Below are 17,691 nucleotides of genomic sequence, written 5' to 3'. Positions count from 1 at the left end.
AGTAGAATATTATATACAGTGTGTGTGTAAAGGGAGACTCTTTATAGACAATGTTACATCGATGTAATTATCTCAAGGTAAGATATTTTTACCTCTGATTGTATAACTTCATTAAGTTGTAGCAACATGTGTATTTGTGCTTCTACATTGAAATCCTGAAGTCAGTTTATCCTAGCAAAACCTATATTGGAATTCTGTCACACCAGATTATCTCTGCATTTCAGTTGTCTTCATAAAAAAGCACTAATGACTTTATTTTTATTATTATTGTTAAGGCAAAGAGTTGGTAGAATCGTTATAACAAGCAAAATGCTTACTCTCTTCCACCTTTACATTCTGATTTCAAATGCCACCAAGGTTGACTTTGCCTTTCATCATCTTGGGGTTGATAAAATAGTCCCAGTCAAGTACTGGGGTCAATGTAATAAAGTATTCCACTCCCCACAAATTCCTGGCCATGTGCCTATATTATTATTATTATTATTATTATTATTATTATTATTATTATCATTACAGTTTAGTTTGGGCTTAAATATTCTTTGTTTTGTATACTTTGGCTTGTATTATTGTTTTTGGTATCTTCTTCCTGTCTTTCACCAACTTTCCCAATCACTCGCAACAATATTCCAAAGATCACACTTTATTTCCATTCCTACATTTTAATCTTGGACTTTTTTTAATAAAAAAAAACTACTAATTTCCTTATTTTACCACAGCAATACTTTAAATTTTCTTTGGAAAGCAATTTTACTATACTGCAGCTGTTAAATCATCATTATTATCATCACCATTGTCATCATCATGATGTTTACATCTATATTTCTCAATAGTTTTGACCATTAACATGTTTTTCTATCTCTTCCTAATCTTTCCATCCATAATTTACTTTCTACTCTGCTACTAAACACTCGTCTGGTTGATTCTACATCAAAATGGTGGACTTTTGTTTTTGTTTTTAACTACTGGATGATTCCAACATTAAAACAATTTACTTACTGCTGCACCATTTCTACCCAAGTTAAACAAAATAAAACAGATCAAAGATTGTGACAACCTAACTTCACTGGCTCCCCAACTCATATTAATTTCACTTTCTGTGAATGAAATAGTGTATCTACGGCTAAATTATTTTAGTGTTTCTTTTCATTTTTAAGACTAATATGGTTTAATGAAGTTGCGTTTTGTGCTAAAACATTTCAAGTAACTAAATGGAGTGCCCCTAATTAGCTCAGCCTTTATCAACTGTTCAATTCCATTAACTGCCTTCGCAGTCCTGCCAGAGCCACATAAGCTGCTCTGAAAAAGTTATACTGAAACATCCAGGTTCCAAATAACACAAATTTTTTGAACATGGAAATTGATGTTTTCTTTAGAGTGAGAATGTAGTTTCATTATAGTTTGGGTTGATGGGAATTGTTTTCAAAGACTTTCCCTTTATCTAGTGATACATTATTAATATGGGTATAAACTATTATTAAAAATATTTTCTAAACTATATTAGAAACCTTTGTTTAAATTGTTAGAAATCCAAGTTATGTTCTCTAAGATATATTATTTAAAAGACTTCATACACAGGTGCTCTCTCTCTCAAATACACACACACACATACACATAGGTGTTAAGCTGTGGGGCCTAAAAATTGAATTTTGTTTCACTAAGCTGAATGCTTTTATAACTTTAATTAAAATTTATGTATATCCTAATTAATAAATTTATATTAAATGTATGCATTTTAATTTACTTGCTTGCATTGTCAACCTAATTTACAAATAACTGTCTCTTTAAGAAGTGTTTTTGATACTGTTACTATGTTACAAAGATGAATTTTTCTTATAGAATTGATCAAGTAGCAGTTCCTTATATGTCTGAGAGACAGAGGTCTCTTGTACGGAATGCCATCACTTTTGTTTCTAAAGTCTTCTCTCAATTGTATTGAATTTGATACTAGTTTATAAATCATGTCTGGTGTATATAGAAGGCGACTCAAAGAGTGGAAGGAATTTTATGGCAGGAGGAAGAAGAGGAGAAATAACATTTCAGGTGGTACTGTTCTTTGCGGAGAGAGAGAGAGGGAGAAAGATAGTCTTGGTGTTGAAGGAAAACTAAATTGTGAGAAGTTAAAGTGAGCAAAAATTATTATGTCTCTTTCTTCCTCATGACATAAAATATATTCCACTGTTTGAACTCTCCATATTCTTACAACTCTAGCTTCCTCACGATCCACTGTTCTACAATATATATATATATAGAGTCGCAGTGGTGTGTCTTTTAATATATCTTATTGATTTTTATATTTTAATGCTTTACAGATATTGCTGCTAACAGTTCAACTGTACTGACTAAATCTAATGTTTCTCTTACATCTAATACTACTACTACTACTCCTATTAAAATAAACGATTCCACTACTGTTACTATTCCTCCTCCTACCACCACTTCTATTACTACTTCCCATCCTATTAAAGAAAATAACACCCACATCCAACCAGCTGCTGCTGTTACTAACATCTCTACTCTCTCTAATGGTGAGCTTTTACTTTCCTATGATCTTGCTGTAAATATTGTCGTCTTCGTTGTCGTTATCTGGTAGATTTTGTTTTTCTATTAAAATGTTCCATTTGGTGGGTGGAAGGGAGGCGAATATAGTTTTGCACACAAACAACTGGAAGAAATCAACTCAGACTTAGTTCCTTTTCTAAATACTCCCCATTTTCAATTTTTAAATAATTTGGATTTTAAAGTTGTCCCCCTTGCCTTGCTTCACCAGAATTAACTAGATCTAATTAGAAATTTTGATAAATTAAACTGCATAAAGTAGTTCACCTGTTTTGTAGTAAGGTCTCCTGCTGCTGATGCTTATTTCATTGTATGTTTAAAATAATTAACAGTCACCTTATTTAACTGCTTGATTTTTGTATTATATATATTAAATTAAACAATAAAATGAGCATTTCATAAAATTCTCCATGTATTGGGCCTAAAAACCCCAGTTGGTTTGTGAATGTCTAAAGTTGTTTCTTCTATCATACAAAACATTTAAATTGAATTGATTAATATCCTCCTATCTTTACCTGGTCACTAGCCAAATCCATCTTCTGTATTTAAAAGAGAACTAGCACTATGACCCGGGTCATAGTGCTAGTACATGCATATACAGCTGCGTGCATGCACACATACACACGAGTACTGTCCAAATCTCCAACCACTCACATACAGCTAGCTGGCATTCAATTGGCATATCAAGTTTCGGGCATTTTGATTGGGTTTTGGATAGAAAATTCACAAAAAAGTCACTTCTATTGATATTTTTAATGGCTTTGCGGAGTGAATGGGGAAATGTAAAGATGTGCACGACCACCCTTGGACAGTTTTGAATAACCATAGAAAGTGCGAGCCCACTAGCTGAAAAATTGTGGATTTGTATAAAGGATACACACACACATACACAGACAGACATTTTGCCGTTTATACATATAGAGATATCTATAAATTTCAGGCGCTTCCCCTTCCTCCTCATTTAGTATTAACACTGTGATCGACTTCCATATTGAAAGTAAGGAATGCGGTTGTTGCGTCATTAGCACCAGAAAATTTGTGTTTAGCACCACAGCTAATGTTTACTATGTGATATGGCTAGTGTGAATGGGCAGATAGAACCCTCTCTTTATATATACATGCATGCATATATATACCTACAAACATATATATATATGCATTTATATGTAAACACCGTTTCGACCCTGTGCTTGAGGAGACCTATTGAGTCAAGTACATCAACATCAAAAATCAATGGAAATTGTAGTTGCGATCCATGCCGGTGGCACGTAAAAAGCACCCACTACACTCACGGAGTGGTTGGCGTTAGGAAGGGCATCCAGCTGTAGAAACACTGCCAGATCAGACTGGAGCCTGGTGCAGCCTCCTGGCTTCCCAGACCCTGGTCGAACCGTCCAACCCATGCTAACATGGAAAACGGACGTTAAACGATGATGATGATGATGTAGGTAGATAGGCAGACAGAGAGATTGATAAGATCATTTTCATCTGATCTCCTGTTTTAGCTTATTTACAAATGTCATACAAATTGCTCAGTTTTTTTCATGCGAGGCTAACTACATTTAATTTGTTAAAATCTTCACAGTTCATTCAGATATCTTTGTATTTTTGAAAGAATAAGGATCTTCTCTAACTACTGACCCTGGATACATCCTCTCCTGGGGTTGTTTTTATGACAGACCAGCTGGGACCTATGCACTAGGTCTCCTTATTCAATATTGTCTAAAAAAAAAAGGCAAGGGCCAAAAAATCTTTGTGCCAATGTTGTTACAGAACATAAATATCCCAAACAAATACAAAGCATTTCTTTTGAATATTTTTGCCAATCTTTGTCTTGTGGGTAACCATTGAAATATGAAAGGCAAAATCAGCTCCAATGGGATTTGAACTCACAACGTAAAGGAACAAAACTGAATGTTGTAAGACAATTAGTCTGTTCCTCTATTACTATGATATTGATTTCAGCCTGTCATACGTATTAGCTTTATTGAATAGTTGGTACCATATCTGTAGAGAGTTGTTGGTGCCTCAGCTGTAGAGAGTGGCTGGTACCACAGTTGTAGAGTGTGGTTCGTACTTCAACTATTGAGAATGTTTGGTACCTCAGCTATAGAAAACAGTTGGTTCCATAGATAAATATTATAAATCTAAAAGTTATTAGGTGACAACCATAATGTGTTGATGTAAACTTACTGTTTATTCAGTTAACCTTTTCTTCTAGAAATTTTTATCATAATTAAATAAACAAACTTTAAGTTAGTTCACGTATATTTGTAACATATTTTGACTTCTAAAGGCATAATCGCTGTAGTTTGCCATAGAGAAAATTTCTTGCTTATGGTAAATGTATATACACATCAGCTCAATGGTGCCCTCTCTAGGACTCCTAAATGCATTTCTGGGTGATTAGGCCTTCTTCTGTAGAGGACACCAAAGAGAGATAGCCCTCAACTGATTCGAATGTCATAGCTTTAGTACTAAAGACTTACTTGCGTGTGCCAACTGCATGATTACAACAAATGTATCATTGATAGCAGAAGCATGAACCATCTTGAGAAATAAGCAAATATGTTTCTGTCACTGCAACGACAAATGTAGAATTAAATATTAAGTTGGGAACAGGGAATTTGAATGCTTGCTTGGCAAGCTTTCATTTTCTAAATCCATATTCATTATTTTGTAACCTTAGAATACATAATATCTACCTAACCTGCAGATGGACCTTGTATTCTGAACAAGGCTTTCCTTTCTATTCCAATACCTTAATTGTCAGTTGGTGGTGATTGATTCCAAAGATCAATATTCTATCATTGAGGCATTCATCATTGATTCACTCAAGAATTTTTTAAATTAGATTTCTCTCTCTCTCTCTTTCCCACTTATACACACTCAAATACAATCTGATCCACATAAAACTGTATAGGATAATTGCTATGGTGACAGATGTACTTATGTTTAAACCAGGCAAATGATGATGATGATGATGATGATGATGGTAGTGATGGTGTTATTTTGATGATGATGATGATTGTTAATTACCACTCCTTATTTTTTTTCTCTCTCCAAACTTCTTTCACAATATATTTCAAGAACCACAATATTCAGGAGGTGGCACTGTGCCAGTCGAAAGCTGAATGTATAATAAAGGCCCTCTGTTATACTTTTATTATTTCAAATTTAGAATAAACTTTGTCTCTTGAGTTCCTTATACAGAGTCCAATTAATAGCCCAGCCCTAATTCATCCCTTTCTTGAAAGGGACACTATACTCTCAAGTATGAAAGAAGAGTTAATATTGTTTTTAGCTACATTGTACCTGTAATTGAAGAGTCCAACATTATTATATGCTGTCTGTGGGATACTCAGCCACTTATGTGTTAATTTAATACAGCACGGCTCAACCAATGGTACCTGCTTACAGTTGAGTAGACTATGCCATTAGCATTTAAAATGCCTTGGCACCTGAATTGCCAGGATCCAAATCTCCAATTGAGAAACTGTGCTAAGCTCAAATATATTTTGTCCATTGGATAGAAGCAGTTTGAGACAAGGTTAGGAACCCAACTTCACTGAGGATTTACCACCATATCATAGCATTTAATAATAATAATAATAATGCCGTGCCGGTGGCACGTAAAAAGCAGCATCCGTCCGTGGCCGTTTGCCAGCTCCGTCTGGCACCTGTGCAGGTGGCACGTAAAAAGCACCCACTACACTCACAGAGTGGTTGGCGTTAGGAAGGGCATCCAGCCGTAGAAACACTGCCAGATCAGACTGGGCCTGATGCAGCCTTCTGGCTTCCCAGACCCCAGTTGAACCGTCCAACCCATGCTAGCATGGAAAGCGGACGCTAAATGATGATGACAACAACAATATTAACAAACTATTAAATAGAAGTAAAGCAACACTGATTTTGGAGTGACATACTTATTTCAGCCAAATAGTTATTGTGCTGGCATGGAAAGTGGTCGTAAAATGATGAGGATGATGCGTGTGCACAAACTTTTTCCCCCTAGAGTAAACATGAATTTACTGTTCCATCATAACAAAGAAACTTTTGGAAAATTTTGATTTAATTTCTTTCTAAAAGCAGAAACCTAAATGAATTGTTGTGACTGTTAATTATAGAAATTCCAAACTGCATGCTTGTTTCAAGTAGTAACTGTTTTAGTTTCTTTTTTTTTTTTTTTAAACATAATATGCATGTAATTATGATGTTTGTCTATTAAGACTAGTTTTGTTGTATACTTTATGTAATTTTTGTTTTTAATTTCCTTTTTATTACAGATTCAGGCAAAGCCATTCAACCTGTTACGAATCCATCACATACAACAACTTCAAAGTCACAAGGTAATCACTTTTGGCCTCCAAATTGGTTAATAGAATTGCTTCTGTCCTCTACTGGAATCTGTTTTTATTTACACCTAACACTGATGCCTAAAATTTCGTATTGGTTTCAAATTTTGGCAGAAAGCCAGTATTTTGTGGGGAAGAGGATAGTTTGATTACATCAACCCCTGTTTTTAACTTATTTTTTCTCTATCCCCAAAAAGATGAAGGGCAAAGTCAAGTTTGGCAGGATTTGAACTCAAAATGTAGAAGACCTGGACCCCCCAATACTGCTGCTGCTGCTAAGCATTTCGCTCCATGTGCTGACGATTCTTCCTGTTGATCACCTTGCTAAAATGTCTTATTAAACATGTTCACTTAATACGGACGTTTCAACTCAGAATCTATGTTGCTAAAATACTGCCATTTATGGCATTTCGTTTGCCATTTCACCAGCTACTAATTAATTAGCAAAGTCTGTTTTAAATAACTTGTTCAGGTTTTCCTCAAATCAAAACTAAAGTTATGCATGTCACTCTCACACACATAGCGTCCTTCATCTCTAATCTTCATTGGAAACATTGGTGGCTTTTACATACCACCAGCCATTAGACTACAGCTAAGCTCTCTCTCTATCTATATATACACATATATATATATATACATACACACACACATTTTATATTTTATATTGTCACCATTTTATATTTTTAATTTCACACATATGCATTGTTTGTTTTTGATTTTGTCACCTACACAGTATAGTAGGGTCAGTTGGGCACTAACTGTGAGAAAAACGGCACCATGATGCAATTCACTCTGCCAGAAATTTGGAAACGACCTGTTGTACTGCTTGGCATTCAGCCAGAAGTGCCATTATGAACATTTCAGAGTGTTTGGGTGTCAGTCTGAGGACAGATGTACTGAGAGTGATAAAAATCAAACATCCAGTCAACATCATGGTGTTTGGAGTGATCATCTTCCCACATGGCCTCACACTCAACATGGAGGCCTACATCAAGTTCCTGGAGGAGGTAGTACTGCTGTGGGTCAAGAGGGTGGCTGCTGGAACACCCTATGCCTGGCAACAGGACTCTGCACCCACACAAGCAGAACCCAGTCATGGCTGTCGGACGATTTCTATGATTGCATCACCCCTAAACATCTGGCTTCTTAACTCCACAGACTGGAACCCCCTTGATTATTATTGTATGGGGCGCAGTTGAGTGAAAGCCCAACGAAATCCTTGTAACACCAAAGATGAACTGAAGGCAAAGATTATGGCAAATTAAACAAGGAGACCATCTATAAGAGTTGCAGGAGATTCCAAAGCCATCTGGAGGCTGTGGTTGAAGCCAATGGGGATTTTATTGAATAAATTTACTCTTTAAGTATTTCAAGATATTTTTATGTAATTTTGGTTAAGTCTATTTGTTAAGATGTGATGTCAGTGTTATTTTCATTTTTGCATAATTTAGACGACAGTTTTTTCTCTGCTCCCTTTGATATGCATGGAAATGTAATATTTACACATATATTCTGTTGTGTTTAGGTATTCCACCCAGTACTCGCTCACCTGTTCAATCAAGTACAATTACTCCAACAACACATGGTGATAATCAGTCAAATTCTGATTCATCAATCACTCAAGTATCAACAGGAAATAGCTTAAATCAAACAACTCTTGTTGTTATTCAAAAACCCAAAGAAACTGGCAAAATCACAGGAATTGTTACAACAGTTCTGATTTTAATATTGATTATATTAATTGTGGTAAGTTGCCGTATTTACGTCGCTTCAACAGTTTTTTTACCCTACCTTTCACTCCTTATATTTGTCTCCTACTCATTAAGTTTGGGAAATTAACAGGATTTATATAATCAACTTAGAAGATGGATTTTTACTGGAGTGACGAAACTTAACATTTTATTATGTTATTAAATGTCTGAGTTCAGCTAATGTTAAAAGCACCACCACTGAGACATGTGTGAATGTGGTGTCACTGTTTTGGTTTTTATGTACAGATTCAAAAAGGAATAAGAGACTTGATGACAACTAATAAAGCATGATCTAGAAGGAAATATTTAAGCCAAAATGCTATTTTTTAAGATGCAGAGTTTTACATGTTCTATAAAATATTGTTATCAAAATGAAAATGCTTCATTTTGAGGGTTAGTCAAGAATCTGTTAGCCTCATTTAAATAATTACAAACAGTAAACCTCAGTAAAACCTAAGGACGTCATCGCCGTAAAGTTATGTAGAATTGGTTTTTCTCTCTTGATTAAATCTTTTAAAAACTATTAGGTGAGACAGGACACAATAATTTTGACTTTGATATAAAATATATCTTTTTACTAATGTTCACTACCTTACAAAAGCTATATCAGCTAAGCAAATGGCCTTCCCTAAATGCATTAAAAGCATTCTACTCAGAACACTGTTTCAGAAAATTACCTCCATTCTCTAAATTTAACCTGGGCAAAATGAGTAAACCGATATAAGGTAAATTTATGTCTCTTCTGGTCTCCTGAATTACATTTGAAAACCGACTCAATATCCATTGTTAGACATCTGAAAGATCTGAAATGCAACAAAAGTTTAAAATATCTAGGTCAAATGAAAGAGGATTATGGAAAAATGGCACATGATATGAGACTTGACTGGATTAAAACAACTCAACATGAAATATTCTCTATAGCTTCTTCAGAATCTGCTGGAGGGGTTCTCTTCCAGATATATTTACATACCATGCAGTTAAGAAGAAGAAATTATTAAAATTAGTCATTACTCATTTTACCCCATTATAGACCATATTAGACTGGGAAAACAATTGACTTGAAATCCAACAGAGAAAAGAATATTGATTGTTAACCACCAAAAATTATCCAGATATTTTATTAGCAACTTCATTTTATTGACATGTTCAATAACAATCGGGTCAAAGTTGAGGAAAAATTTCTTAAAACAAAATTGCCTGTCATCTGACTGTTTTGGACTCTCTGAACTTTGACAACAATAACAACAACTATGCTGACCAGTTTTGACTCCTAATGATGATGATGCACTACTTGCAATGTAATGATTTCAAACAGGGAGGGAGAAAGTTACAAGAAAACACAAATTACTCATTTAACCCCGGTTACTCATTTTGCCCCATCTAATTTGCATCAAAATTTTTAATGCTTTTTTTTATCAACAAAAATCTTTATTTTGTGTTGCAGATTACTTACGTCTCGTACAAAGCCTATCGTAAGAAACGAACAAAGCACATGAACTTTGACAATCCTGTCTACCGAAAGACAACTGAAGACCGAATTATGTTGGAGAAAAACACACCAAATCAACTTCCAGCGGTATGTTTGGCTTCTTTTTTTTTTATAATAGTTTTTGGTTGAAATTATTGTTAAAATTTGGCATGGCAACAGATAGACAATTTATTGGCAAAAATCACTGAAAATTCCAATACTTTGTCACTATAAATCAAAGTATTATAAGATGTGTGGGGGGAGTGGGGGGGTCTACGTAGTTCCACAGTCTTCCAGAAATATTGGTTAAATGTCCCTTGCATCATATCTTCCTGTCTTAAAGAGTCAAACTTATTTGTTTTATCAAAGATGCTAAATAGTGGTCAACATCGTCATTTAACATCCGCTTTCCATGCTGGCATGGGTTGGACGGTTTGACTGAGGACCTGGCAAGCTGCACCAGGCTCTAATCTGATCTGACAAGATTTCTACAACTGGATGCTCTTCCTAATGCCAACCACTCTGAGAAAGTAGTGGGTACTTTTTACATGCCATGGAAGCCATTCAAGAGGCACTGGCTTCAACCACACTCAAATGGTGCTTTTTATGTGCCACCAGCATGGGTGCCAGTCAAGCGGCACTGGCATTGGCCACAATCTCGCTTGGTTAACCGGGTCTTCTCAAGCACTGAATAAAGATTCCATGTCATGTATGTGTGTGTTGGTATCTCCTTGCTTTGACTTCATGTGATAGTCGCATGTCACCATGGTGGTTCTTTTAAGTTAGATATTCCCTGTGCTGGTCATAAAAGGATTCTCTCTCTAAAGTAGGCAGGTGTTTTACTGCATAGATATGTATTTTATGCATTTGAGAGTATATATTGCATAGAAAAGAGTCAAAAGATTTTCTATATTAATAGAATGAAGTGTTCAATTATGTTTTGTGTTTTCAAATCTCTAACCTTGTGCGTTTGTTTTCCTTTGTAGACTCTACAGCCGCTGACCGCTTGATGGACGGGTAATGTGGTTTTAGTCTTCCTAGTAATTGCTATGTTTCATATTGGATGTCTTCAACAGGGACATTTCCTATTACATCTCTAGCATCCCTGTAGAAACCTGCTCAAGTCCAGTGACAACAACAATCTGCTATGCTGAACTATTAATGGATCATTCTCTTACACAACACCTCTGGGTTGGTTCCTCCTTCTTTCTTGCATACCAACAACATTGTTATATTGGCTCCACTGCATTCATACTAAACAACTACACATTTATAATATACAACTATTTTATAATTAGCTCCTCTACAACTGTGTAGTCTTACTTTATTCAGATTTTTTAAAGAATATTTTAAAATATTTTTAAGCATTTATTGCAGTAACTTAACATATTTTATTTTAGGATTTCATAATTGTATGTGTGTGTGTTTGTGTATGTGTCAGCAATTAATACTAATTAATTTTAGCAAAATTTCTTAATTATTTGGTGTTGTATCAACTTGAATCAATATTTCTGTTATCACTTCTCTCATTTTATTTTCTCTTTCTTTTTTAACCCATCACACACACAAATATCTTTTACACAAACAATTTACTTGTTTTTTCTAGAATTCATTAACGGTTTCATTTTCAAGTTTTGTCTTCTCAATTTTAGCTTATCTTCTATGTCTTATTAATATTTGCTTTATCGTTCAGATGTTTAGTGTCACTTAATAGTGTTATAATTAGGTAACTGTGTAATTAATAGTAGATACCTCAACAGTTAGTAAGCTTATAATTAAACTCATTGAAAACTACCCATTATAAACTCTGTCTCAAGTATCTATGCTTGTTGTTTTTTAATATTTATTTTTGTTACATAAAATATTTATGTAGTTTAAATTCTTCATAAGCTATAGTTTAAAATCAAAAAGATGTGGATAAATTAAGTAAATCAATGAAAGCAATTAAAACTAATTTCTATTTTAAATTCTTTGATTTCGTTGAAGTGTTTTGTCATTTTTAGTGAGGAACACTAAACCAAGTCTCAAAACAATTTATTCTACAATATTTCCATTTTATCTTCAAAATCATTGCTAACAAATTTATCAAAGCTTTTCAATCATCTTACAAATTATCTGTAAAAGACTTTTAAACTGTTGTTGATGTTGTTATTATTATTTGTTAAACAAGTGTAAGTTGATCCACGAGGTTTTCTCTGTGTGTGTGTGTGCGCGCACAAATCCACACAAGTAAAATGGAAGCATGTCTATGTTGTTGTTTCATCCTCAGATCTGTCTTGTTTGAGCAGAACTATGAACAAAGATGTTCCAGCTGTGACCATCACACTTTACTTGAAGAGTGTATCTAGGAATACATCATCCCTATGTTTCCTTTTCATTTTAAGATGATGGGGTATGATATGAGGGAGATGTGGCTAATATTTCTAGCAGATTGACTGCCTCCCCCTACCACCACCTCACTGACTCGTGTATACAAGTAGACTTTCATGTTAGCCAGGTGATGCGTAAATTTTTGTATTTTTTTCCCTTTGCTGCATCCAACTTTCCCTCAAAACACAAACATGTCCACCAACAAGAAATCCATTCTTAAACTTCTTTTCTATACAGATGCTGACGATCTTCTTCCTCAGGTTTTTTTTATTATCAAATTAGAGTAATTTAATTCTAACTAATTGATTATTAGGTTAATTATAGACTCTTACTGTTGCTGTCACTTTTTGAAGTGTTCACTTTTCTTGGACACCAAATAGCTTTCCTGAGTTTTCTAAGAATCTACTCAGTTTGTGTTGACTCAAAATACAGAATCTATTCTGGTGGAAATGTATGTTTGTGTGTGTGTGTAGGAATCCCATTTTGATTTCAACTGGGCTCAGCATATAAATGGGTTTGGAAGCTGATGGATTCCTGTCACTGAGAAATTCCATATATTTGGACGTAGGAGTTTATATGTTTATGTAGGCTTCAACTGTGTCTGGTTTAATTCAGACTTTTAGATGCTGCAAACAACTTGCATTGGGAATAAAAATGTAATTTAGTTTCACGTCAATGTTCCATTTGTATTTGAAATAATTTAATGGCAGTGCCCCAGTATGGCTACAACCAATAATAGAATAAATAAAAACTCACAAAAGAAAGCAGTATAGCAATGTTGGCAAGGGTGACCATTTTCATTAAATAATTTTTAATTGATAACTTATTAATTTCTCCCAGGAAATTTTAGCTGTGACTGAAATGGCTGCAAATTGAAGTTTTTTCTTTCTGTTTTGCTGCTGTAGGTTTATCTTGCTGCATTAATCTAAGTTATTTATTAAAAGAACTGAAAACATCTTCAGAATAGATTTTTCATTTTCTGAATCCCTGTTGAAAAAAATTAATGGCAGACTTGGAGTGAAAATCAGTGTTCAGGTTTTACAAACTTTGGTGAAATCTCAAGAATTAGTGTGTTAGAATAAGAATGAAATTGAGTAATGAGTTTGTAGCAAATTCTTAAATAGGAGAATACAGGTGGGGGAAGGGGACTGTTTATTGACATTGCATGGTTCAAGAGTTATAGAAACCTTTGGAATGGTTGAGATGCATTAATTCAGTCATCCATTGGTGAGGAGTCTTTTATCTTAAAACAGGTGAAAGCACCAAGAACTGAAGCTCTGTTCTGATTGATTTAGAGGAAGATTTCCTAAAGACTCCATTTCTCTTGAAACAGGAAGACTTAAATATTTCTTTGTTTTAACAGACCAATAGTCCAGCCTCTTGTCAATTTCAACTCTTCTAAATAGATGTTGTAACCAGAGATCTTTAGTGCTACCTTTCCTTTAAATTTCGGTCAGATGTTATAGCTTAAAGAAGGATCTTTGACATAAGAATTTTCTCTCTCTTATGTGACTACTGACTTCTGTGGAATAATGTACCTCCTAAAAATATTGATGGAATCATTGCTTCCCTTCCAATTTTAGAATTATTCTCTTTGCTCAGGATAACCCACTAAACTTGACATTAGGCAGATTGTGCATAAAAACATCACATGAAGGTGTTGTTTACCTGCCAAAATCTGTGGAATCTATTTCTTCTCAGCTTTCAACAATGGTAAAATAAAATCAGTTGGAATCAGTGGACATGGCAGGGAAAGCAGTGCTTATAGAAGAATGAAATTCTTCCTGCCTGTTCTCATTTTATCTATTTTCTTTGATGTGTGTAGGTCTACAAATTTACTTGTGAGATAAAACAATTATCTCTACTTCGTCTTCTTTCCTCATTTACTTAACGTCAACTCTCTCGGCTTTCTCTTTCCTTTGCTTCATTTTTTTGTTTCTTAACATCAATCATTTTTTTTCCCTTCATGTTGGCAAAGTTGATGCTTTGCAACCAAATTACATCACTAACCAATAGTGTGTGTGTGTGTGTGTACACACCCTACTGTTGTGATATCTTTTAAATGTAAATAAAGACAATGATTTATGTATAATACTTGGCTTACTACAATGTATCTATATTTCATATCTTCACTAGGATTATATATATATATATATGTGTGTGTGTGTGTCTATATATATATACATGTGTGTATATACATGTATATGTGTTTGCGTGTATATATATATATATATATATATGCACACATATACATATATATAAATTATTTTTAAAAGATACTTTTTTAATTCTTATTTATGATTTTTTTTTCCTGTCAAATTTAAATCTGAGCTTTTGCTTTTGTAACATAATTCAAACCATTAATAGCACATAAAATAGATGTATAAATTCCTGTAATATAAACTTTAAACACACATATATAGATTTCACTAAATATATATGTGTGTGTGTGTGTGTGTGTATTTTTATTTAAACTGTTTGTCGATATATGTATATAAAGTATCTCTACAATCAAACTGTTTCTGCCAACAAGCATTTCTAAATGGATTTTACAATTTTACACAGAAAATAGAAAAAAAAGAAAAAGGGAATTATATCTTAATTTTGTTTTAGCCTAAGTTTTCTCAGTTCTGCATAATAATCAAATGATACATCTCTTAGTGTAATGTTTCCATTTATATTTTTTTTTAAATCCTTTTGTTGCTATATATTTCTGTTGAAATAACAAAGAATTTAATAAAACAATTCTGTTGTTATTAAGCTGGTATTTGAAACAACATGAAGTTTGTATCTTTGTCCCAAGAGCATTCTTGGACTGATTTGTATCAGAAGGGTTAATTTAGCTTTTTTCTCTTTTGCTTTCAAAATACTGGAATTTTAAATAGAAAAGTTTTTGTTTCATAATTGTAAATTGTACAGAAGTGAAAAAAAATTGTCTAGTCTTTTAACCAATTTTAATTTGTATAGAAACTTCAGAATAAATATGGTTTTAATTTATGTCGTAAGGAAACTTTTAACTTATAATTCTTTTCCTGATGGCTTGATGCTATCAATTTCCTGGTAGTAATGACAGCCAGATTGCATTTCATTTTAAGGAAGAAAGCAGGGGACCAATTTTTTTTTTTTGAATAAAGTTTGTCATTTTACTGCTGAAGTTTTGAAAGGAATTTGAGAAAAATTTCTATAAAAACAAACAGAAATCAGTTGGATTTCTATTAGAAGTATTTTATGGTGGGGTGTTTTTTCCTTTCATATTTTGTAATATGAAACAAAACAGAATCTGGTTTTCTTCCCCCTCTCTCCCTAATAGTTAAGTTCATTATCTCTTTTTTTTTTTTAAATCTAAAATATTTCTTGAAACATTCTACTTTCTGAATTTTTTCTTTTAAAACTATCAAGTTCTTCCTTTTTGTAAGATAAAAAAAAAAAAAGGCAGCTGTGTTGTAATTTTAACAAAAAGGAAGCAATCTCAATTAAGTGTTTTTGTTATTTTATTTATTTATTTATTGTAAAATTTTTAAAAGTCATGCCACAACTGATGTTTATATTGTGAAGCTGAACTCTGGCAATATTTGTCAACACTATTGTATATTTTTCGTGTATTATGGACATTATGGAGGATTGCTTAAGGCTAAGTGAAGAATTAATAGAAATAAAAAAAGTTAAACTTAAATCTCCTGTTTTTGTTCTTCATTTAAATTCATTCAGCTAATTTCATTTGGTATGTCTTGAAAAAATGTTATTAAAGATAACCATTTCAAACTGGCTACATGCAGCTCAGATATTCTGTTTTATGTTCAAACAGTCAAGATCCAGTCTCTCACACCTAGCCTACAATGTCATTCTCAAAATAAACAGTCACATCATTGAAATCTCAAAACAATGTAAATAATTACATTTGACAATAATCTGAATGCGTTAAGGATTAAACTTGCTCATTTACACAACTTATTAACAGGAATGAATTCAAACTTATTTGGTAACAGTGCTCTGGTGAAATGTATCAGTAACAAAACAGATTGATTGTCTGATAGATAATTCACTGAAATTCAGATCACAATATATTCCTCACCTGCCTTCACAGACCAATCAGCCGGTTGTGATACACAGACCAATAATTGCCAAAGATAAATGATGTCTATTTCTACAAATTGGTGAGGAGGAAGAACAACTCCAATTGTGAAAACAAGGGAAATAGTTTATTTCAATAGGGACACTGAAGAGAAACCATGAGAAAATGAAGCTGTTTGTCCATGTGTTAAAACTGTGAATTATAACATGGGATTGTGTGAAAAGTAGATATGGAACTACTGTTTAAACCCAAACCAATCAATGGTTAAAAGCATTCTAGCCATGACCATCCTGTCTCTTTGTATACCTGGAACTTGAAGTTGACTACTCATCTTTTGGTTTCAGTGGTATTTGAACTGCAATATTCTAATAATCTAAGCAAACTTCTCCCAATGTGATCCAACCTTTGTGAAATATGTTCAAAATATGCTTTCATAAGAATTCTGAACATTTCTAGAATTTCATTTAAAAAAGAAATCTTCAAAATCCGTTCCGAACAACTTCAGCTGCCGTAAGTAGCAGAAAGCAATTTATTTTTTAGAAATCTTGCAAAGAAAATTGTCAAAAATATAATTAATTAACTACAGAGAAATAAAAGATGTGATGGGAATGAGACACAAAGAAAATGTTTTATTTCAAAGAGTTGCGATGATATTGGTTGCTAAGGAAACCATCTACAGCTGAACTAATTGTTTTATGGAAGACATCAATTTTGGCTGATTAGTAACTGAAATGTTAGTAATTAAGAATTTGAGAAACTTAACAGCCAAATGTCTAAAATAAAATTTTATTTTGTAAAATAAAAAAATGATTTATTCCAATGGACATCAAATAAACAACAATGGCCACACAAAAATGAAAAAGAAAATTCATTGGTTTGAGGAATAATTTCCCCCAAATTATTTTAAATGATCCTATTAAGTTAAAACCTCTTATTTTCTTGAAATCAGGTTCTGAACAAAGAAATGCATTGAGTGTACTGGAATTGTCCTCAAATGAATAATGCTAGAAGTAAAACTCTTGTCATTTCTGGGGAAGAGATCTCACAAGAATCTTGAGATATTTATCACAGAGAAACCAGTTTTGTTTTTTAATCTAATTCTAAAATAGAATCCTATTA

General features: G+C 33.3%; 1 protein-coding gene across 3 annotated transcripts in view; it reads left to right on the top strand.

The window, feature by feature from the left end:
• LOC115218455 (very low-density lipoprotein receptor) overlaps positions 1–16,173 on the top strand; it is a 52,223-nt gene extending 36,050 nt beyond the window's left edge. Inside the window, exons 17-22 of one of the 3 annotated variants that reach the window (XR_005001645.1) lie at positions 2,310–2,525; positions 6,843–6,905; positions 8,437–8,657; positions 10,107–10,238; positions 11,117–11,843; positions 11,876–16,173. Coding sequence is in view for 2 of the 3 variants with exons in the window: in XM_029788279.2 (XP_029644139.1) it covers positions 2,310–2,525; positions 6,843–6,905; positions 8,437–8,657; positions 10,107–10,238; positions 11,117–11,140 (656 nt within the window). In the remaining variant the exon portion in view is untranslated. Of the gene's footprint in view, positions 1–2,309; positions 2,526–6,842; positions 6,906–8,436; positions 8,658–10,106; positions 10,239–11,116 lie in introns of all 3 variants that reach the window. The other 2 variants (XM_029788279.2, XM_029788280.2) reach the window with 2 other exon arrangements.
• The last annotated feature ends 1,518 nt before the right edge of the window (positions 16,174–17,691 follow it).

The sequence above is a fragment of the Octopus sinensis genome, linkage group LG13 (assembly GCF_006345805.1).
Source record: "Octopus sinensis linkage group LG13, ASM634580v1, whole genome shotgun sequence".
Classification (NCBI taxonomy): Eukaryota; Metazoa; Mollusca; class Cephalopoda; order Octopoda; family Octopodidae; genus Octopus; species Octopus sinensis.
Note: the sequence above shows the minus strand (reverse complement) of the source record. Positions and strands in the feature narration are given on the sequence as shown.